Source organism: Gymnodraco acuticeps, unplaced genomic scaffold, assembly GCF_902827175.1.
Source record: "Gymnodraco acuticeps unplaced genomic scaffold, fGymAcu1.1, whole genome shotgun sequence".
Lineage (NCBI taxonomy): Eukaryota > Metazoa > Chordata > Actinopteri > Perciformes > Bathydraconidae > Gymnodraco > Gymnodraco acuticeps.
This window is the reverse complement of record NW_022989800.1, coordinates 2109741-2131771: the sequence shown is the minus strand read 5'-3', so window position 1 is coordinate 2131771 and position 22031 is coordinate 2109741. Positions and strand designations below refer to the sequence as shown.

The following is a 22031-nucleotide window of genomic DNA, read 5'->3' as shown; positions in this document are numbered from 1 at the left end:
AAGCCACTTAGACGCCTTAAACAGACAGTTCTAACGCGTTAAGTTATCATTAAGTTATATTATCCCACACAAAAAGACAGTATACTTTTCCTATTCTTTTATTTGAGTTCTGACTCTTTTGATTTGAATGACTTGTAAAGGTCTGTTTTTTTTGTTGAATATGTGAAAAGTGTATTATTTATTTTGATTAAACACGAGTCGCACGATATCAACACATCATCGGGAGCCAAACAAGTGATCAAAACGGTAACTAAAATCAAATAAATGAAAGATGACGCTTTAGAACTGTCTGTTTAAGACATCCAAGTGCTTTGTTGGAATCAAAGGAAGGAAGCTGCGACAAATACAAATGAACACATGTTTTGTAGCAGTCGGACGTTAGGATTATGATCAGCAACTCAGCCAGCGGTGAGTATTGATCCCACCTCATTTGTAACTTCTCTAAAACATTCACTGAATCATTGTCCTGACACTGTTTTGCCTCTCAAAGCTACAGTGAGAGAAGCTGCTGTGTCACTGGGAAGAAACGGTATCTCTGAGGCATGGAGCAGCACGGTCACAGTTGGACACCTCTGCGTTCACTGATAGCGCCGAGTCACATTTCAGGCTCAGCATTCCCTCTGTGTGTGGCCTCAGGAGCTGCTCATCCTGCAACGTTTCCACACCTGCAGCTTCAGACCTAGAGAGAGAGGAAGACGTCGGCAGTGAGGCTTTGAGGAAGTCAGCTAGCGTTGCTGCAATGCGCAACATGGCCGTGAAGACACAGCAGGGCCACAGTGCTCCTGCCCAAAGTTCCTCCTTTTGCAACCAACTGCCTGAATGCTGTGTTTCTTAGGAGATAAGGGCAGCCTCCCACGAAAGGTGACTCAGCAATCAAGCACACACAGCCTCTCCTGAGATAAGGGGGCTCCAAGGGGTCTGGGGAGAGTGGGAGACTGGGAAAATAACAGTCACAAGCAGAGGAAACAGAAGTACGACAATTACTTTAAAATGACTTATCCTTGTAACTTAATCAGGAGTGAATTTCAGTTCTTGAAGGAAAAAGCTCTACTTTAAATAAGCTTTGAGAACATCAGTAATTACATAACCATGTATTCAAATGAGATGATAATGACAGGACATGTCTGAAAATGAGAGGTGAGTTATTTTAGCCAATCCACAGGAGTGACTCATTATTTATTTAGAATTTCCATAAATATTAATCCACAATTTATATTTTCATCACTCCGTGGCTTTAACTTCGCGACTACGCGAGAGATTGACACTTGGCAATTATGTTAGCATTATAAGAAAATGTAAAAGTAGTTATTTGGCATCTAAAAAGGCCTGCCCTTACAGTACATGGTATGTTCAAAATATCCGCATGGATGGAGGGAGATAAAGTGTTGCAGTTATATGTGCTGTAGATGGTAAGCGTGTGATGCTTTACTCATTACATTACATTTTGTGCATCTCAAAGATTCAGATATTTGAATTCAGTAAAAGTAGGAATACCACAGTGTATTAATACTCTTACTCTCTGAAGTAAAATGCTTTCAAAATTGTATTGTGTAAAATAATTAAATGTGGCAGTAAAGTATAGGAGCTTTAAAAAACAACTCTATAAATGTCCAGGTAGCTTGACAATTTAACAAGATATCATTAAACATGATCTGAACCTAAAATAATAATACATGATACAATTTTGCTGATTATATTTTGTTATAATAATTAGAACCTGCAGTCTTCAAAGTAAATCGTTATCAAATACATGTAGTTGAGTAAAGTACAATATTGCCCTTGAATTGTAGGGACATGTGGAGCAGGAAATGGAAGTAGTACTTAAGTAAACTACTTTTAAATGTGAGTAAATCCACTCAGTCACCTCTGCAGTCAAGGAGTTTGGAATGTATATTATTGCCTTTGCAGCCAAACTTAAGCAAAGAGTGGCACAGAGCTCATATTGATGAACGCATCTGAAACTGAGAAATCTCTTCTGGGTTCGGACTCAAAGAGCAAGTGGCAGAGTATTGGTTTGTAAACTCCTGCACACAAAACCAGAGAGAAACCACATTTCAGTGACTGTAACGCTGCCTGATGCTCTCCTGCAGGACAGAAACACAGTGAGGATGCACAGTTTGAGAAAGAAACAATGTGCTCAATTCTGATATAATCCAGATTCTGGACAACCTGTTTTGTGATGAGGCAGGACAGAAGCTTTGACACTGAGGGGGGGGGGGGGGGGGGAAGAATAACTGGAAAGAAAGTCAAACAGGGGAATCATTAAAGAGAGAAAGAAAACTCATTAAATGGGAAAGAAAACACTTAATTAATTTCATGGACTGCTTCAGCGTGCTAACAGGTGACAGAAGGGGAGCTGTCCAATATGCAAGTAAGGACCCCCACCACCCCCTTCTTTGGTGAGAATGAAATAAATAAACAATGAATGGTCCACTCTCTTCGCGCGCCTCATCCCATCTCATGCATGGCTGCCAGTAATGGTCTACTGGGTGTCAGCTTGTATTGGCACGGCACAAAGCAAGTGCCAAGGGCTCGGAGGATTGACTCCCCGCTGCAGACTCGGGCTGTGGATAAAAGCGAGCAAAATGCCCCAGCAGAGCTCACAGACATAGTCATGTTGGGCTGGAACGAGGAAGTGCAGTGGAGAGGGGAGGGACTCCGGGCGCAGCTCCATGGGGCCGCGGCGCTGCGACCTTCTGCACATGGAGCCGGGGAGAGTTGGAAGAACTTCATACTGCAAACTCAAGGAATAGCAGGTAAAGTGACTTCCACCGCGCCTTTTAGCCCCAGAATAATCTCTAAAAGATAGCTCGACAGTTCCAAATTGGGCTTGTTTCTTCTCAAGAGTTTTAGGAGACATTTTGCACCTGGCTGGAAAAGACTCCTTTAGTTTCGGTGCAGGTGCGCCACAGCATCTAATCCCGTTCGGTGCGCGTAATACATTCAGGATATGTAACGGATTGGTAAATTAAAGTACTTTAAAATTGAATAAAGAAAGATACATTCACTTTTCCGCGTTTTATGTGACAAAGTAGCCAGTTTTTTTAAGGAAGTAGTGGAATGTTCCTCATTTTTCCTGTGTGTTTTTCTTTTGGGAACATATGGATACATTATTTCACAATCACTTAGATTTATATGAATATACGAATCTATTTTTCTAACATTTCCATTTGATTATAAATACATTTGTTTATCATTTAAACCTGTTTTTAGTTTTTGACACTCCTGTTGTAGCACCTGTTGCAACATGCGCGCGCCAAGTAAACTTCAGACGGTCTATTTTTCGAAAAACATATTATCATAACAACTAATCTGAAAAAACAAGTTTTAAATAAATCGCAACTTTTGTCTGGGGCTAGAAACCAAACCGTCTGTGAAAAATATTTTAGCGCCTCTTAAACAGGAAATCAATACGCACAGACTAACGCTTGTGTTTCCTTAAGGTAATAATCGATACATCTTTAATGTTCTCATACCGTTTAGCTTTGCATTCACCTGTTCGAACCACAGTCTCAGTTGTTGTGTGAAGGCAGGATAAAGACACATATGTAGGCAGGACTGATGAAACTTTTCACACTGAGGAGGAAAGTAGTTCATCAACGCCCAGACAGAAAAACTCCAACATTCACTCTGTGAGGAAATAAAGTGTCTGCATATTTCTCTTACATGTTGCAAAACCTAAAGTTCCTGATTAAGCTAAATATATTTATCAAATACAAAATGGTTGTAACTTTTCATAATCCTTTATCGTTATTGACGATGGTGCTGCAATGAGTCAATAAGTTGCCATTCATTTCTCCCAATCTTCTTTGTATTTAATATGCTTTTTATTTATTTATACATTTTTGCAAATATGACTGCATTTGCCATTTGCTTCTTAAGTACAATTTATATTTTTTTTATCTAAGGAAGTTAATAATAATATATAAATTCCCTCAAGTGACACTTCAAATCCAATATTTAAGAAAAACAAAAAACTTACCAAAAGTAGTATAAAGAAAGTTAGATTTAAAATGTTATGTTTAAAACTCGGAAAAGGAACCCCAATTCCTGCACAAATAGGACATTTTCATATCTCAGTTGGAAAGCTGCAAATCTGTCTGCACATACATCATCTTTCTTGTCAGTAGAAACAGAAGTAAGAGAAGGAGAGTGGGGGGGGCGGGGGGTTAGAGGCAGGCAGACAGTTATTAAAATGATTGTACTGTCTGAATAGGAGAGTAGTGAAGTGTGTCAGATGCAAATGAAGGAAACTTCTCTTCAGCGCACCTTTGCTCTCCCCTCACCCCCTCGATAGGCTCCCCAGAACACATCCGCTAACACTATCTACCCACTAACACCCATACATTTCATGAATTACTGATGAGAATCTCCATGTGCATATGAACAAAGGTGATCGTGCACCACATTGCTCGGCACTGTAGGATCATCTCTAATCCTAATAGCTGATAAGGAAGCGCCCACAGCTTCATTACTTCTCGTAAAACCCACAGGAGTGAAAATTATTAATTCAGATATTTTCATTAATTGTCACTTAGTATGTTTACGTGCAAAGTGGAAACTATGAGTATAGGAACTATACGACAATTATGAATGATAATGTTTGGGAATGTAATCGGTGGGAGGTCAGCATTAAAAAATGATATTACATTACATACTGATGTATTTAAATGCTGTAACATGTTTTATTGCCGTCTAAATTGTTATTGTCAGCAACATGTTAAAAAAAGATATTAACCTAAACCGACTTGGCCTTTTATCCAACTTTAATTTGAGGTTTAAATGTAATTTTTTTTAAATTTAAAGTAACAGAGTTGATCAATTATACCTTATATTGGATAATTATAAAAAAAAAAAATAATCTCATGATTTTTACTAACATTAAACTTAATTTAATTAAACTTAAACACTCAAGAAATGTATATTTGTTAATTAATTCTCCTTATATTACATATTTTCTCCTTATTGATTTATTTTTGTATCTTTTCTTGAGCGTTGCCTCATATTTACCGTTAAAATGAAATGTGTGTTATGTATGCTCATTTAAACACACACACGGCGTCTGAGCGTCCTCCCGGGTATCCAGACTTTGGCTGGTGTGGTCCTCAGTATCTGTTAACGGTTTCTCATCTCCACCCTGCTCCCTGGTGCCACTTTTGCACCTCACTTTGAGCAGACGCCTCTAACCCCACCCCACCCCCACCGCACACACAAACACACACACACAAACACACACACACACACGTACACACACAAACACACACACTTACAAACACACAGGAGGAAGACCGAGAATTCTGTCAACCCACAAGCCTCTTCCTGTCTCTCCTCACTTGACATATACTCAGACCAAAACTTTTCCAGTCCCCCCGCGCTATCTGTCAGAAGTATTTTCTTTGACTTCCATTTCACCCGTTAAAAGATTCCACCTGCCCCCAGTTTACACACAAACACACACACACACACACACACACACACACACACACACACACACACACACACACACACACACACACACACACACACACACACACACACACACACACGCACACTTATCAGAAAGTATGTTTTTGTAATAAGAATTAAAACTGTGGAAAATTAAGTAACACTATTTAAATCACAACTGAAGTCAATATGGGAGAAGTTTTAAAAAAGTTTTTACCAACATGTCTGTAACACTTAACAGGTAAATACAACTGCATATAAATAGCATCAGAGAGTAGCTGCTTCCTGAATATTCTACGTGCACCTTACTTTCCACATGCCTACGCAAGTTGGTTGTGGCTGAATGTAGGAACTCTCTTTTTTATTTCTGCCCCCCGCCCCCTCGAAGCCAACACATCCGCGTTTCCCCTCGTACCATCTGCCCAGAAAAAAAGGGCACATGAGAATATACCCCGCTCCGCCGCCCCCGACCTCCAAACTCCAGATGCTGAAGAAGGCCGCTGCAGAGCCTCAGAGTAACACGTGACACCCCTGTGCTAAACAGCTCTTCTGCACCAGTGACCTTTGCCCTCCTCCCCTCACACTTGCTTCCTGGGCGTCTTCAGAGCTCCTGACTTGACTCCGCAGAATATTGCGTGTTGTGACAGAGCGGCTTCCCACTATTTGTTCCAAATGTGTGGAGCCATCTGTCAGTAAAACAGGAAGGCCTAGGTTCCCCTTCTCCCTTGGGCTTGTTTCGCTATTTTCGGGAGCTTCACTTCTCCCTGAGAGGCTGCTTGGACTGGGCAGCGGCCCCACCAAGGGTTTCTTGAAGTGGCGGAGCCGGGGCTGAGGCTGTCGGGCCCATCTGCTGCAGGCTTGAGGGCCATCCATTATTAATGGGGCCACGAACACTGGTGACTCCTCGGATATTCAGCCCTGGCCGGAGGAACGCTTAAAAAAATAAATTAAAAAAAATCATAAATAAAGAGACCTTCTCTTCTTCGGCCTGCTTTTCTATAATCTTTTTTTCTCTCTGTGCCATCCTGTTGCTATTATTCTTCTGACTTCTTGCCCTCTCATTGCTATCTACATCTCAGCCTCTATCTATCTCACTGCTCCTCTGTCTTCTCCTTCTCTCCTCTTCTCTCCCTCCCTGTCCTCCCCTCTCATTGTTTCTGATTGTGGCTTGCATGCATCTGTGCCCAGGCCGCGGGTTCAGCGATGCATGCTCAGTAAATTAGAGAGAACACGAGCGACGATCAGCTGGGAACGGCAGACACCCGCATCTCCGTGACCTGGGGCCAGTTAATTTTCTGCTTAATTTTGCGGCAGTCAGTTTGCATTTTTGGATGATTACGTGGCAGGAAATTAACAATAAATAACAAATGTGGTCTGAAAGCCCATTCCCAACCCTGTGCTACCAGTAGGCCACATCAGCCGGAGCAGAGCCACTCTGCGAGCTCAGCCTCTCTGTCAGACTTGTAATGAAAATGTCTGTAATTCTTTGTAATGTAATGTGGGGGACAGTGGTGCGTCTGCGGCGGTGACAAAAGTGATCTCGCTGGGGTGAACCCTTTACTCCACTCGAGCTTCTTATAATGTTGTTTCCTCGCATGCACTTGATTAAACTAACACACATCTCCATCTCTCTCCCATTAGAGTACTTGCACCGCATGGAGACGGAGGAGGCGCAGGAAATGGCCCAGATGCCAGGTAAAAGACCGCCTACTGCATGATTGAGCTGTAAAGATCAGAAAGTAGATACAATAGGCCGACAAACAGGCGCTTACAACACCCAGAGGTAATTCTGCGTCTGAATGAGAGCCGTCGAGGGGCCGCGTGGTGAGTGATGGGTGTTTGCTGCTGTGTGTCTCCCCAGGCAGAGACAGCCCCCCCACCAACGAAGCGTCCGAGGAGGCAGAGGAGCCCATGGCCGTCCCTGAGGACCTGTCAGCCGGCTCCACACACCAGCTGAACAGGGGGGACAAAGGTACGAGGCTCACAAATGCACCTACAGCCACTCTGAACATCCCTGATAATAAAATAAAGGATCAAATAATCTACACTAAAAACTTTGACTTTAATTAAATGTATTATGGTGACAAATGTAGGTTAGTTGAAAGCAATAATGTCAAGTTAAAATGTTTTTTTTTTTAGGTTCAACTTAATATTATTGCTTTCAACTAACCTAAAACAGTTATGAGAAATTTCTTGACATAATACAATTAATTAAAGTCAACGTTTCAGTTTTTCAGTGTACATTAAGTTGAGTGTATCCATGAAGCAGCAATTAAAAAGGAGTCAAACCCACTTATGCATTCATTTCCAAAGCCTCCAGATCAGAGTAAAACAGTTATGTCTGTATCAAAAGCATAATCAATATATAAAAAGCATGTTATAACTTAATCTTGTACACATCCAGTGGGAAATACTTGCCGTTCCAAATCCCTTGTAAAAATTCAATTTAAGCTGCAATGAGACACATTTAGGTCATTGGCAGAAAAAGGTAAAAAAATACCCTTTGATCCATGGCATGTCATTAATAAGCCCAATCTTAAGGAATAGCTAATGTGGCCTTGATTTCAGCTTGTGAACATTAAGCCAGGGAATATCATGGTGGAAATAAGGATGAAGCAAGCTATGGGGACTGGCGGCGTATGTTTCTCTCAAGTCTCCTAATATGGCTGGTTTGAAAAAGAAAACAGGAAACGTTCATGGTGGAGTCATCCTTGGTCTTTAGAAGCTAATCGGTGCTACATCAGAGCAGAATGAATCAGACAGAACAAAGTTTTAAAAGCTTGAATAAAAGCAGGTATTACCTTTTAAGTATTATTGCTTTGAAGTCCACAATGGTAGGGACCGTCACAGTATTGAAACGTAATTAAATTAGTTGAGTTCACATGGTCACAATCATTTAATGAAACATGTAATTAAATATTTACAAAAGATAAGAGGTATAGAAGATAGAGACATCGAAAAGAAGACAAGTTTGAAGTGTGAAATGTGCAAAAGTAAAGCTGCAACTCGGCTCAACTGAAATAGGATGTGTAAGAGTTTCCAAAGAAGAACTTGCCATCAGACAGTTTCAACACTCATGGAGATAAAGAGTTCAGGAACAGGGCCGAGCTCAGAGCGATCAGCGCATCACTACACCACATGGGTCACACACCTGCACACACACACACACACACACACACACACACACACACACACACACACACACACACACACACACACACACACACACACACACACACACACACACACACACACACACACACACACACACACACACACACACACACACACACACACACACACACACACACACACTCCTACTCACAAAGGGTTTCTCTATTTCACTTGAGAACTGTTGATCTGTGAGGCGCTGAGCACAAGCAGGAATCTTCTGTGCCGCAATGACAAACCATTAAAACTGAGTTAGGGGCCGTTTGTATCGCCTTGTTTTATGTGACTGTGTACATCTCATCTCAGTCAACGTTTATTACAATCTGTCGAAAAAGGGAAATAGTCAGAAAGCAGATGATTTGAACGTTTGACTTTCATGTGGCACAAAGAGAGTAAAGGGCACAGCTGGCGGTGAGTTTGCATGGCTTTATGTCCCATATGTGAGTTTCTGTTCATTCCCTATGACAGTAGGAACACTTCGCATAAGTGTGTGCGAGTCTATATAGGGACAGCGTAAAAGAAGGGAAGTGCAAGTATCTGTTAGATATTCGCATGACTGCCTCTGCGATAAAGCCCAAATGAGTTATAATTATCAGCCAGGATCATGTGCTGCTCAGTTCTCTGTAGTCAAGAAAAAAAGGCAAAAAAGCAAGTGGACTATATGTGGGACAAAGGACCTCAAAGTATCGAAAGCTTAAAACCTCAAAACCCAGGTTGCTTCCTGTTGCAAATAAGTCTTTACAGCCCAGGATCGACACTGTTGCTGCGCATTCACATTGCAATCCACACAGATATGACCCCAGCACGAGGAAGGTAAATAGGTCAAAATAGATAGTCCATATCAGTGTGAGAATTGCTAAAAAAAACTGTAATGAACTGAAGTGTATTGTGTCGCCTCAGACATATTTAATCACAAGGGGTCAAGATCTCCGTCTCAAGAAAATTATCTTTCAGTTTTGGTGATTCATACGGAGCCTTTGCTATTTCAGGGACATGAGACTAAGAGGGAGACTGAGCTGTTTAGTTCCCGAAAACATGGAGGCGAGTTTCTGAAAAAGAAAGTGTGAGGGGGAAAAAGCAGGCAGTTTCTGGTGTTCCTGCAAATCGCGTTGCTAAGAGTGTTGCTGGCGTGGTTTAACACATGTGGTTCCACTACTTTGCACAAAGGGTTATTTTCAGGCAGTGAGAGCAGCACCAGTGAGTAACAGGAACCTCAAGCAGGCTTTCCAAGCTGCAGCACTAACACACTTGCTAAGTTGCTTCTGCTATCCACTCTCAAGTCTATATAGTTTTATATATTTGTAAAGAAAAAAAGCATATTTGACTCCACTATTATACCTTTTTTATATATGTCAGTTTCTTTTTCTCAAGTCAATGTTTTAGTTCTGATCCACATCAGGCTATAATTATTTTTATTGCGACTTGTTTTTTTTGTCTGACCCTTGCTTCCCAACACGAGCAAATCAGGATGTGTGACCGTGACAAACAAGATAAAAAGTAAAAAGCCTTCTTCCTATTCCCAATTCAGTCACAACTTCCCCATATCCATGAGAAGTGAGTGGCAGCCCTGTGTTCATGGTTCCGTAATGTCTGCTTCAGCTGGATGATAACCTGAGAGCTTAGCTGGTGTATTATATGTCTCAGGAACTGACATCCACAGATAAACATAAAGACTTGTTTGTGCATTGTTCCAACAATTCCAATAAGTCAAATAATACCTTATGTACGGTTTATTTTGTTGTTGTTGTTATTCCTAGATCAGTACCTTTCCATGTGCAGAGAAATCGCTATGGAATATATATTCTGAACCAATAGTCACATAAAGCCTTTTTATATAATTTAAGAACTCCCTGTTGACACTAGTAAAACATTTGGTTACTCATAAAACTGTGCCAACCAGAAGTGATGTGGCTAAAACCATAACATAAATTAAGAGAATCTACGTGGTTTAGCCGCTTATAGTTTTGCTTTCAAGTTCTGTTATATACATAATGTAACAAAGCAAATCCCCTACTTACTAAAAAAAAAAAAACCCTCCTTACATCACCATTAAAGTGCTTGCCTGACTGAAACACCTTGGTGGTTCAAGTGAGAAATGCATGGTTTACTACATGCAAAGTCTCCAAAACTGAAGACTGACTGCATCGTGCAGGTGCTAATTATTTCATCAATTCAAACAGCTAGTATGATACAAGTCACAGGTGCAAAATGTTGAAAAACCTAGCTTAAATTAATTGATAAACGCTTAAAATGTAGCTTATCGTAATGGATAGTTTGGTAAAGTGATGAACATATATTTTAAATAGTAAGGTTAAAGTAATTGACACACTGTTTAGATATTAGCTAAAAGTCGCGGATACAAAGTGGAAATTGTTCGCAAGAATTATTGATACAGTGTTGATAGCTAAAAGGTATGGACATACCCATAGACTATATAAAGGACACACCATTGAAAGCAATGATACACAGTTTAAATAGTTAGCTTAAAGTAATGATACACTGTTGAAATAGTTAGCTAAAAGTAATGATACACTGTTGAAATAGTTAGCTAAAAGTAATGATACACTGTTGAAATAGTTAGCTAAAAGTAATGATACACTGTTGAAATAGTTAGCTAAAAGTAATGATACACTGTTGAAATAGTTAGCTAAAAGTAATGATAATATACACTGTTGAATAGTTAGCTAAAAGTAATGATACACTGTTGAAATAGTTAGCTTAATGTATAATACTACCATGTTGAAATAGTTAGCTTAATGTAATGATACACTGTTGAAATAGTTAGCTTAATGTAATAATACACTGTTGAAATAGTTAGCTTAATGTAATTATACACTGTTGAAATAGTTAGCTAAAAGTAATGATACACTGTTGAAATAGTTAACTTAATGTAATATACACTGTTGAAATAGTTAGCTTAATGTAATGATACACTGTTGAAATAGTTAGCTAAAAGTAAATGTACACTGTTGAAATAGTTAGCTTAATGGTAATTAATACACTGTTGAAATAGTTAGCTAATGTAATGATACCTGTTGAAATGAGTTAGCTTAATGTAATGATACACTGTTGAAATAGTTAGCTTAATGTATGATACACTGTTGAAATAGTTAGGGCTTAATGTAATGATACGACTGTTGAAATAGTTAGCTTAATGTAATGATACACTGTTGAAAATAGTTAGCTTAAATGTAATTAATACACTGTTGAAATAGTTAGCTTAATGTAATGATACACTGTTGAAATAGTAGCTTAATGTAATATACACTGTTGAAATAGTTAGCTTAATGTAATGATACACTGTTGAAATAGTTAGCTAAGTAATATACACTGTTGAATAGTTAGCTTAATGTAATATACACTGTTGAAAATAGTTAGCTAATTTTATGATACACTGCTGAATAGTTAGCTTATGTATATACACTGTTGAAATAGTGAAATAGTTAGCTTAATGTAATGATACACTGTTGAAATAGTTAGCTTAATGTAATTATACACTGTTGAAATAGTTAGCTTAATGTAATGATACACTGTTGAAATAGTTAGCTTAATGTAATTATACACTGTTGAAATAGTTAGCTTAATGTAATAATACACTGTTGAAATAGTTAGCTTAATGTAATGATACACTGTTGAAATAGTTAGCTTAATGTAATAATACACTGTTGAAATAGTTAGCTTAATGTAATGATACACTGTTGAAATAGTTAGCTAAAAGTAATGATGAAAAAGCGTAAAAATATTTAGCATCAAGTAATTCAGTAATCACAGTTAAAATTGTCAGCCAAAATGAATGGGTGGTTACACTGTTTAAATGCTTAGCTAAAAGGTATAAACACATGGTTGAAATTGTAAGCCTGAAGTTATGGATGCAAAGTTGAAATAGTTAACATAATATATATTGTAAAAGATGTTCAGTGGCGAGTAATTCATAAATATAGGTGATAGCCCAAATTATGTTTAAACCGTTCAATTTGCTTCAAATAATTTGAGAATCGTTCAATTAAACGGCAGGGCAAAATAATATATATTTATCTGCTTAACTGACTTGGTTCTAGGTGTAAGACTGAGCATCATAGCAATATCAGTTTCAGAGTTGTGTCTTTTGTCTTCTGAATAGTAATCACATTTTAGAAGCACATGTAGTATGTTTGGTAACAGTTCTGTAGCATCGTCAGCTTTTGAACTTCATAAGAACTTTACCATCATTTTTATTAACATTAAAGCCTTTCCTTTCCTTTGGGGATAATGCTGGTGTCTCACTTATCTCATTTTCTTGGCAAAAAATACCAGATAATTTGTCCTAAAAATGTCAACAGTCGAACAGATAAGCAGATTGTTAGTCATGCAACTGCAAATAAAAAAAAGAAAGTGGAGATGGACGATCAGATTATGTGACTTTGATCGGAATAGCGATCATAAACATATCATGATCCTACGCTGCAAGTTCTCACATTTTGCTCCACCTCTCACTCTCTTTGGGAAACATTTTGTACATTCGGGGATTTATGTTCCCTTGTTGGCTCTCGGTGAAAATGAGACAAAAAAAAAAACAACAACCATGTTTCAGTTACAGACTGTTATACAATTCCTTTCCTGTGCTTCCCTTTCTGTCACTTCTCCATAATTCTTGGTATTTCAGTTAGACAGGCCCTCTTTCTGAGCTTCCCCTTTTCCATAGATTCCTATATTTCATGATTTCCACTTCTTCCTCTTCAGTTGTACAAACAGAGGTAGAGGCATGGGGAAATCGGGCTGCCACGGTGACATGCAAACCACAGGCTGTTAGCTGTGGGACTTGCAAGATCTGTCCGTTCTCTTAAATGTGTCTAAAGTTCTCTGGTGGGAAAAGAAGCAGCCGGTAGTTCAGTTCTCTTTTCTGATCTCTTTGGGAACAACAGTGCATATGGTAGTGTAGCATAAATAATATTCTCTGTTCTCTGCATTACACAGTACCTCTCTGAATAGTGAAAAGGCCAAATACGTGTTTGTCGTATGCGTGTGAGTGCTCACATTGCTCTGATAGACACCGCTGTCGTCCCTAGTTTCACACTGCTTCCTGTGTCTCTGTTTCCTGTTTATCATGCTGTCATTTGTTTCATCAAAGTGTGAATGTGTGAGATGATCTTTATGGTTCTTCATCACTGACATCCTTAAACAGTGAGCCTGTTTTCCACCTTTGTGTCCTTGTGATTGATAACATGCTGCTTTGAAATAAAGGGTCAGTATAGTCTACAATGTAGATGAGTGAGAGCGGATGGATCTTATCTGATGTTTGGTGATTTTTCTCAGGCTGAATTCACAAAGAGCCCTGAAGTAAGAGGGGGACTTTTTGAAGTGTTGTTGCAGCATCCTTGTTAACATGAAGATGTTGCATTGTGCACTAATGCAGGTTTGCTATTGCAAAACCGCTTTTGCCCTAGGTATATTATGGTGCAGTTGCAGTGCTATTACATAGTGTCTAGCTCAACCAAGGATAAAGCCAGGACATATTACATTTTGGTTTCATGGCTGCACAAGAGTTTCATACTTTGAGTAAATTAACAATGTCTTTGGAAAATGAGCACGTTTGTTTTTTCCCCGGTAGGAAAACCACATAATATGATGTGCCTTATTCAGAGAAAAAAAATGGAAATTTATAGAATCATTTTTGCCAAAATAAAAGCCATAGCTAGACAACGAATAATAATAAGAAAAACACGCTTTATTCAGAATGAATTCCAATCAAACCAAACTAAATGAAAAAGAGCATTATTTAAAAGGTCAAATAAATGATCTGGCATTAAAAAAAAGAGCTCAGTGAGGTAAAGTGGACATAACCGCCACACATCTTTTAGAAACCTTCATTCATTCAGTAAGGACAGTCAAATAGGTCTTACAAGATAGTCCCTCCTTCCTATTATGTAGCCTTTCAAACCAGGCAAAGGCAACTTCAAGGCTACATCACAATGTTACAATAAGCAGCTCTATCTACTCTCATGTCACAGTATCAATATCACACTGATAATTGCCCATCTTTAGTATATAACATCATGAAAGAACCATGCTCGTATTCTAAACCGTGGCCCCCCCCCCCCCCCTTGCCCTCTTTTCCAGCCTGCAACATTAAAGTTGAGGCTCGCAGTGATGAGGAGAATGGGCTGTCCTGTGACATGAATGGCGTGGAGGAGGATGAGGAGTGCGCGGAAGACTTGCGCGTGATCGATGCCTCGGGGGCCAAGGTGAACGGCTCTCTGCCGAGCCCCGAAGCCACGGCCTTCTCCTCGGCCGGTGGTATCCGGCTGCCCAACGGGAAGCTCAAGTGCGATATCTGTGGGATAGTTTGCATTGGGCCCAATGTGTTGATGGTGCACAAGCGGAGCCACACCGGTAAGCCACCTGCAATACTTCTTACCCTTCTTTTGCACCCATGTTCACTGTTAGAGAGGATGGATGAGGGGTAGAAAGGTGTCTGCTGTGGCTCCCGACCATATTTAGAGCATTTATTTAGATTTTAAATGGCAAGAATTAAGCTAAAAGTAGAGGTGGTAGTTGTAATGGCATCCTTGCGTTTGGCTGTGTGCATGTAAACCCTCCTATCGTGCGTGAAATTTACTCTGAGCACACCATTAGCATTCATTATTGTTCATCTAAATGACTCTGAATTACCACATGACAAGAAACATTAACTGATCGAATTATTGTGCAATAAAATAACCCGGTCCGATAAAAAAAACATGCCCTCAGTTGAAAAACAGGATATCTGCAGCAATTAAATGGAATCTCTTTGAAGTGACAATTATCTGGCTATTAAAAGTTTTTCAAATTTCCAAATTGATATTCTATTGTAATGAAGCCAAAGCAGTGGTGGGGAACATTTTTGAAAAAGGCACTTAACTGTCAAGCTTCAGAAACTAATGAAACTCAAAATGGAAGAAAGGAACACTAGACTAACGTAAATGCAAAAGAAAGTACAATAAAATATATAATGAAGTGCCTCCTATTTAAATAGAAAATATTCTGTGGTGAGTCTTTGCTCCTGAAATGCATTTTTAATGAATCTCCCTTTTTATATATTTTTGCTGCTTCACTGGTGACTCTTATTTTATGGGGGGCCTTTGAAAAAAAAGGCATATTAAAACGTTCTCACAGAATGCCACAACACTCAGAGAGGCTGGATATTGGTTTATTCCAGAAGCGCTGATCAGGAAGACTGGCTCTCAACACAAAGTGTTTCCTCCGCTTTATTCAAATGAGGCTGAATTTGCATTGTGATGTGCCGCTCTTATTTTAGAGACGAAGAAGAGGAAAAAATGAGATTTTCAGATCAAATTGACCTAGGCAATGGTGCATTACGGAACTGGCAGGCTGAGTCTGAAAGGCTCTTGTTCGATCAGAGCGCCAGGAGTCGGTGGGGCAGGGGGAGTACGGAGAGAGAGAGAGAGAGAGAGTGTCACTCTGCAGGCTGCTGGATCGCCCCGGAGACGCTCCATCGTTCCGCTTGTTCTGCGCCCGGGATGCTTGTAGTGCAGTGACCCCGTATTCCTACAGCAGCAACACGCTTTCTCCCCCACATAGAGAAGACTTATTGTTGTCAGTGGAGGGATCAATCATAGTGAGGTTAGGGAGAGGGGTGCAATCATGAACTGCCTGGTAGGGTACATTAAAACACAATTGGGTGCCAGTAAAACATACAAGATGCTTTTTTCTGTGTGTTTTTCTGCCTCTTTACAGTAATGTGGGTCTGTTGTGTTCTTGTCCTCAGGAGAGCGTCCGTTCCAGTGCAGCCAGTGCGGGGCCTCTTTCACCCAGAAGGGTAACCTGCTGCGTCACATCAAGCTGCACTCAGGGGAGAAACCCTTCAAGTGTCACATGTGCAGCTACGCCTGCCGCAGGAGGGACGCCCTCAGCGGACATCTACGCACCCACTCTGGTGAGCATGCAAACGCCACACAGACGCATCAAACCTTCGTGGTGGTTCTAGGAACGCAGAGTGTCTTTTACAAAAGGCAGGACATGTTCTGCAGTGCATACAGTGAGAGCTCGTATAAAGGGGAAGTTGACAGGGTGTAGATATGGTGTCACTTTTTTTTGCAAATGTTTTGCAGAAGTATATGTTAATGAAATGTTTGGGTGTAAACAGTACACTGACAAAGCATTCACTAAAGAGAACGGGGAAGGGATAACCTGCAAAACTACCTTAACTGACAAATAAAGTGAGCTATGATCACAGTGGTGGGTTATCCATGTAAAAATGTATGTTTTTTTTGTACTCTCTATAAATACCATGAAAGGCAGCAGTGTGTTGGTCTGTCTTCCACTGCTTTTCAACTTCCCTACTTGGTTTTTGACACTCAGCCCCAACCACATTCATTCCTACTAAAGGACATCTAAACGTAATTATTAACAGGTCGCAAAAATAGAATACCATTTTTTTTTTTAACGGCTTAACAGTTTCCCTAAAACTGCAGGGCATGGTCGTTTTTTGGCAGATATTGCTCAAACTGGAGTAAATTGTGAATTTGTAGGCGACTACTTTCAGCAGTGGATTAATATGGATTTCGTGGACGTTTTTTTAGTAGCAAACTCACTTGGGATTGACTATACACCTTACATAAAGTACTTTTATATTCATCATGTTCATTGTAATAATCAATATGTTACCAAGCCAAGTCACCCCATTTGTCCCACTCAAATTCTGATCAGATACTGAAAGGTTGTTTTTTTTACTATTTGTTATATCAAAAAAGAAATTGTATTATTCGACTGTTCATTTAGCATTTCAATAGACAATATTTCACAACTTTATATTCATATTTAGTTTAAAAGTCTTCTTTACAATACCAGGAATAAACCTCTGGTGGAAACAGTCAATCCCTTATATTTTGTATTTTGTAGGTGTAAAAACTTCAATTAAGAATACACTGGAATCAGCTAATAAAATACCCGCTCTGAGTAAGAGAAGGAAAATGAAAACTTCTCCAAAGTAGCTTCCCAAAATGTCCCCCTAAAAACCCAGAAGACATGACATCAGTGACTTCAGTATTAGCAACAGCCGTGCCCATGCTTTGCCAAGAAACGTGATATTATGTATTTGGGACGATTTTGCTCTGGACTTCCCAAAGATCACGTGTCAATCAAACCATGTGGGCGTGATGTGTCCTGTTCTATTTATTCCAATACATTTGGCAATGTAAAATCCATCACTTCCTATATTTTCCCGCAACCAAAAGGGGAATTTAATAGTAGATTGACTGTATGCTGAATCTTAACTATGTGACTACACCAAAATGTATTTCATTGAATTCACAATTACATTTTCCGCAGTTGGAAAACCCCACAAGTGTGCTTACTGTGGGCGGAGCTATAAGCAGCGGAGCTCTCTGGAAGAGCACAAGGAGAGGTGTCACAACTACCTGCAGTGCATGGGGCTGCAGAACAGCATCTACACAGGTTGGTGCCTCCCGAGACACACACACACACACTTCACTTTCACCCAAATCTGATGGCCTACTTTACCCTTAGTGCAGGACTCGCTATGCATGCAACAGCAGTGCACCATGAAGCTGTTACTAAATGCTCCTACAGGTCAAATAACTGTCGTTTTCATCTGAATATAAGATCATAACGTTTGTAATCTACTTAAAGTGACTGCAGATACTTAAGATAACGGAGTAATGTCTGCATTAAGTTCTCTATGTGTCCATTCAGCAGATATTGAATGCAAAGGGGGCTGTTACCCTCTGCATTGAAGCTTCGAAACACGTCTTTACCTCATCTGTGAGCATGTACGCTGTATATTTATAGGCCAAGTGCTACGCATGTGTCAGAATAGTCCGCTCTGTGCTCTGTGAAAAAAAAAACACCATCAGACCACAAAATACCATCATGTGTTATCAGGCTATGGTTCACGCTTTTTAAAAACTCAAATTACTTTGACTGAAACCTGCTTCTCTGTCTTGCTTTCCAGTAGTAAAGGAAGAAAGCAACCAGAATGAGCAGAGGGAAGACTTAAGCCAGATGGGATCTGACAGAGCCTTGGTGCTAGACAGACTAACGAATAATGTAGCTAAGCGTAAGAGCACTATGCCACAGAAGTTTGTTGGTAAGGGCTGAATCTGCTTCCTTTGTGTACTATGGCTGCTTCTGCTGGATACTGTGTGTAACTGCTGCACCAATGAGAGATGTGTTTTCTGTTCATAATTCTGCATAAGGATTTTCACTACACAATATAATGGCCAAAGTAATTTTCAATAGAAATATGATTATTATTATTATTATTATTTGTTATAAAGAAATACAAAAATAAGGCTGTTCATCTTTACCTTCATCTTATTTAGCATTTTGTCTTTTTTTTAAAGAAAATATATTATGTAAAAAAATGCAATGAAGGTGAAAACAGTCTGTGACGATAACTGTGTATATATAAAATGATTTAAGAGTCGCTGGGTTATTTGAAGTAATTTAATAATTTAATGTGTTTTATTAAAATGATGTTTTTGTTTAAATATCACGGTAATTGCAAATAATGCAAATAATGATATTTCATGACACCCCAATATTTAAATGTTTCCTTGCCATACTGTGTAACAGAAAATAAATTATATTTATTTTTTGTTGAGCCTGATAAAAATTGTGAATAAAAATGTTTTCTGTTTATGAACCCTTAATTAAGACCCTCATAACAAAAGAGGGAGAGAAGCAGAACAGGTTTAGGGAAATGCTAGAATGAAAATAGAAAAAAATATAACAGTGAGTCATTTCCAAATTCAGCTAGAGAGGAGCAGCCCCAGCATTAGATGATGAAGTAAAAGTAAATGATAAAACTCACCCTGTTCTCTTTTCTCTTCCTGGGCCCTCAGGGGACAAGCGTCTGTCGGACCTCTCCTACGACGGGGGTTCAGGCGAGCTGATCCAGCCCCATGTCATCGACCAGGCCATCAACAGCGCCATCAGCTACCTGGGGGCCGAGTCGCTGCGGCCCCTGGTGCAGACCTCCCCTGCCTCCTCGTCCGATGTGGGCCTTGGCTCCCTGTACCCTCTCCACAAGCCGGGGGCCGAGGACCACGTGGGGGCCGGTCACAACCTGTCAGCCAAAGACAGCGCCGCCGAGAACTTGCTGCTCCTCTCCAAATCCAAATCAGCGTCCAGCGAGAAGGACGGCTCGCCCAGCCACAGCCAGGACTCCACGGACACCGAGAGCAACAACGAGGACCGCCCGGGGGGGGCCGCCTCGGGCCTCATCTACCTCACCAACCACATCACCTCGGGGGGGAGGAACGGCATGCTGGTGAAGGATGAGATGCAGAGGCAGTACGAGGCCATCAGGGCCGCCAGCATGGAGATGGCCTCCGAGGGCTTCAAGGTGGTGACGTCAGACGGGGAGCAGGTGAGGGCCCACCGCTGCGAACACTGCCGCGTGCTCTTCCTGGACCACGTCATGTACACCATCCACATGGGCTGCCACGGCTTCAGAGACCCCTTCGAGTGCAACCTGTGTGGCCACCGCAGCCAAGACCGATATGAGTTCTCCTCACACATCACGCGAGGGGAGCACCGCTACTGAACACATCCACAGACAAACAGCTGTACACTGGAAAAACTGAAATGTTGACTATTATGAGAACATATTACACATGGTCCAATTAGTAGCAATAACATTGCGTTTAAATAGGTTCAATTTAAGATTATTGCTTTCATTTAACCTAATGCAATTATCTGTAATTCGTTGATATAATACGTTTAACTAAAGTCAATGTTGCAGTTTTTTCAGTGCACGCAGATCTGAAATACAAAATGTAAAATACACTGTTGAGTTCTGAAAGGTGTTTTATACAAAGTATGCATGTTTGTTGAACACAGATAAATGTAAGAATATAAGATGTTTTTTTCCCTTTCCGTGTTCAAAAGGAATTTCTTGTCGTTTTTTTTAAAGAAACAAAATAATGTTCAGTGAAGGCAACACAGCGGGCACACATCCTGCATAGGTTTTTAAATGATGTATTTTCAGTCGCCACATGTATATTATGTATAAATGTGTCTTTTCTTTAAAAACAGCAAGACAGCAACATTATTTCAGTACAACTCTGTTTACTGAAGTGGTCTGCAGTTTTAAATCCAGAAAAAATGTTTTAAATTAAAACAGGTGTAAAAATGAACCAATACAAAACCATCATTGTATATATCCCCACATTACATTTCAAAGTCTCAACCTGTTCCTGTATTGTAACAACCTGCATATTATTTATATCACATTTACACACCTGTCTGTTTTTGTATTTATTGCAGTGATCAGTGTTTGTCTGTAGAGTAGTTAAGAAAAGCTGCATCTCTTTCTGTCCAACTGTACTTAATGTGACTGAGGTGAAAACATGACCGCTGCTGGAATTTATTTGGACTTTTATCCGAAGAAAATGTTACCCTGTTTTGTTTTGTATATGATGGCTAAGAAATGTTTCACTCACAATATGTAAATGAGTCATTTGAGGTTTGAAGGAGCTTTATGCTTGCAAAATATCAATAAAGGATATTTTATATATGCACTAAGAGTGGGGATGTTTTTTTTTTGTTTTTAGGACAAAGCACAAAGACGTTTCTAACGACTGCTTCGCTACATGGTTTGGATCGCCTTAAATACTCTTAAATATGTTTTTAAAGGGGCCCTATCATGCTTATTCTCAGGTTCATATTTGTATTGTGTGTCTCTACTGTGACATGTCTCCATGCTTTATTGTTCAAAAAGCTCTTTATTTTTCTCAGACTGCCTGTGCTGCAGCACCTCTTTTCACCCTCTGTCTGAAACCAGAGCCCAAGCTCTGATTGGTTAGCTGGCTGACTCTGTTGTGATTGGTCAACCGCTTGGAGATGTCCCGCCTCTTAATCACATACAATAAGTCGGAGCGCTAGCCAATTGAAGCGTGAGTGTTACATAGTGATGTTACTATGTCGCAGAAGTAAACAAAGTAGTACAATGGAGGCGTTTCAGGCAGGGGGGGTGTGGGAGAGAAACTATATACTATATAAAACACCTAAGGAAAGGGAAAACCCCAAAAAGCCTAATAGGGCCCCTTTAATGGAATTTTTTTTATTTTCTGGACTGTATTAACCAAGTGTCAAATAATATGGAAATGTCCACAGTAAACTGAAAGCTATTCCTGGAGTTATTAAAAGTTTCTCAGAGAAATCTGAAGACTTCATTTCACCCTCTTAAACCTTCTGAAATAATTAAGATCAGATGGCATTCAAGATTCTGCTCACTCCTACCAGTCTAGGATGAGCCAAGTAAGAGTGATTGACTGGTATTTCAGTAAAAAAAAAGGAAACATGTAGCAAGAGGTGAATAAATAAACACCCCATCACATACAATTACCTATTCGCAAAAGGATCTTATTTCTGTCAATTATTTATATTTTTTCTAGCGTGTTTTGTAGTTATAA

General features: G+C 39.9%; 1 protein-coding gene and 1 long non-coding RNA gene across 7 annotated transcripts; one reads left to right on the top strand and one right to left on the bottom strand.

Moving 5' to 3' along the window:
* Positions 1 to 159: 159 nt before the first annotated feature.
* LOC117552132 lies at positions 160 to 4230 on the bottom strand. The gene is made up of 2 exons (XR_004569905.1): positions 3477 to 4230; positions 160 to 679 (listed from the first exon to the last, which is right to left on the bottom strand). It is a non-coding gene; the product is annotated as an uncharacterized LOC117552132 (long non-coding RNA).
* ikzf1 (IKAROS family zinc finger 1 (Ikaros)) lies at positions 2458 to 21137 on the top strand. 6 transcript variants are annotated; one of them, XM_034225373.1, is made up of 8 exons: positions 2516 to 2756; positions 7087 to 7140; positions 7307 to 7417; positions 14713 to 14985; positions 16361 to 16528; positions 17923 to 18048; positions 18569 to 18700; positions 19458 to 20161. In XM_034225373.1, exons 1-8 carry the CDS (start codon positions 2615 to 2617, stop codon positions 20159 to 20161), a joined length of 1710 nt encoding a protein of 569 aa, XP_034081264.1. In that variant the 5' UTR covers positions 2516 to 2614. The 6 variants fall into 6 exon arrangements, with proteins under 6 accessions (XP_034081256.1, XP_034081264.1, XP_034081234.1 ...); XM_034225337.1 differs by having other exon boundaries at positions 2522 to 2756; positions 18566 to 18700; positions 19458 to 21137; XM_034225343.1 differs by lacking the exon at positions 18569 to 18700 and having other exon boundaries at positions 2521 to 2756; positions 19458 to 21137.
* Positions 21138 to 22031: the final 894 nt, after the last annotated feature.

What these genes read in the sequence shown, in the direction of transcription:
- ikzf1 (XM_034225337.1), top strand. Translation starts at nt 2,615, where the DNA reads ATGTTGGGCTGGAACGAGGAAGTGCAGTGGAGAGGGGAGGGACTCCGG. An exon ending in GCAAACTCAAGGAATAGCAG is followed by an intron (nt 2,757 to 7,086) that starts GTAAAGTGACTT and finishes CTCTCCCATTAG; the next exon opens with AGTACTTGCACCGCATGGAG. An exon ending in GCTGAACAGGGGGGACAAAG is followed by an intron (nt 7,418 to 14,712) that starts GTACGAGGCTCA and finishes CCTCTTTTCCAG; the next exon opens with CCTGCAACATTAAAGTTGAG.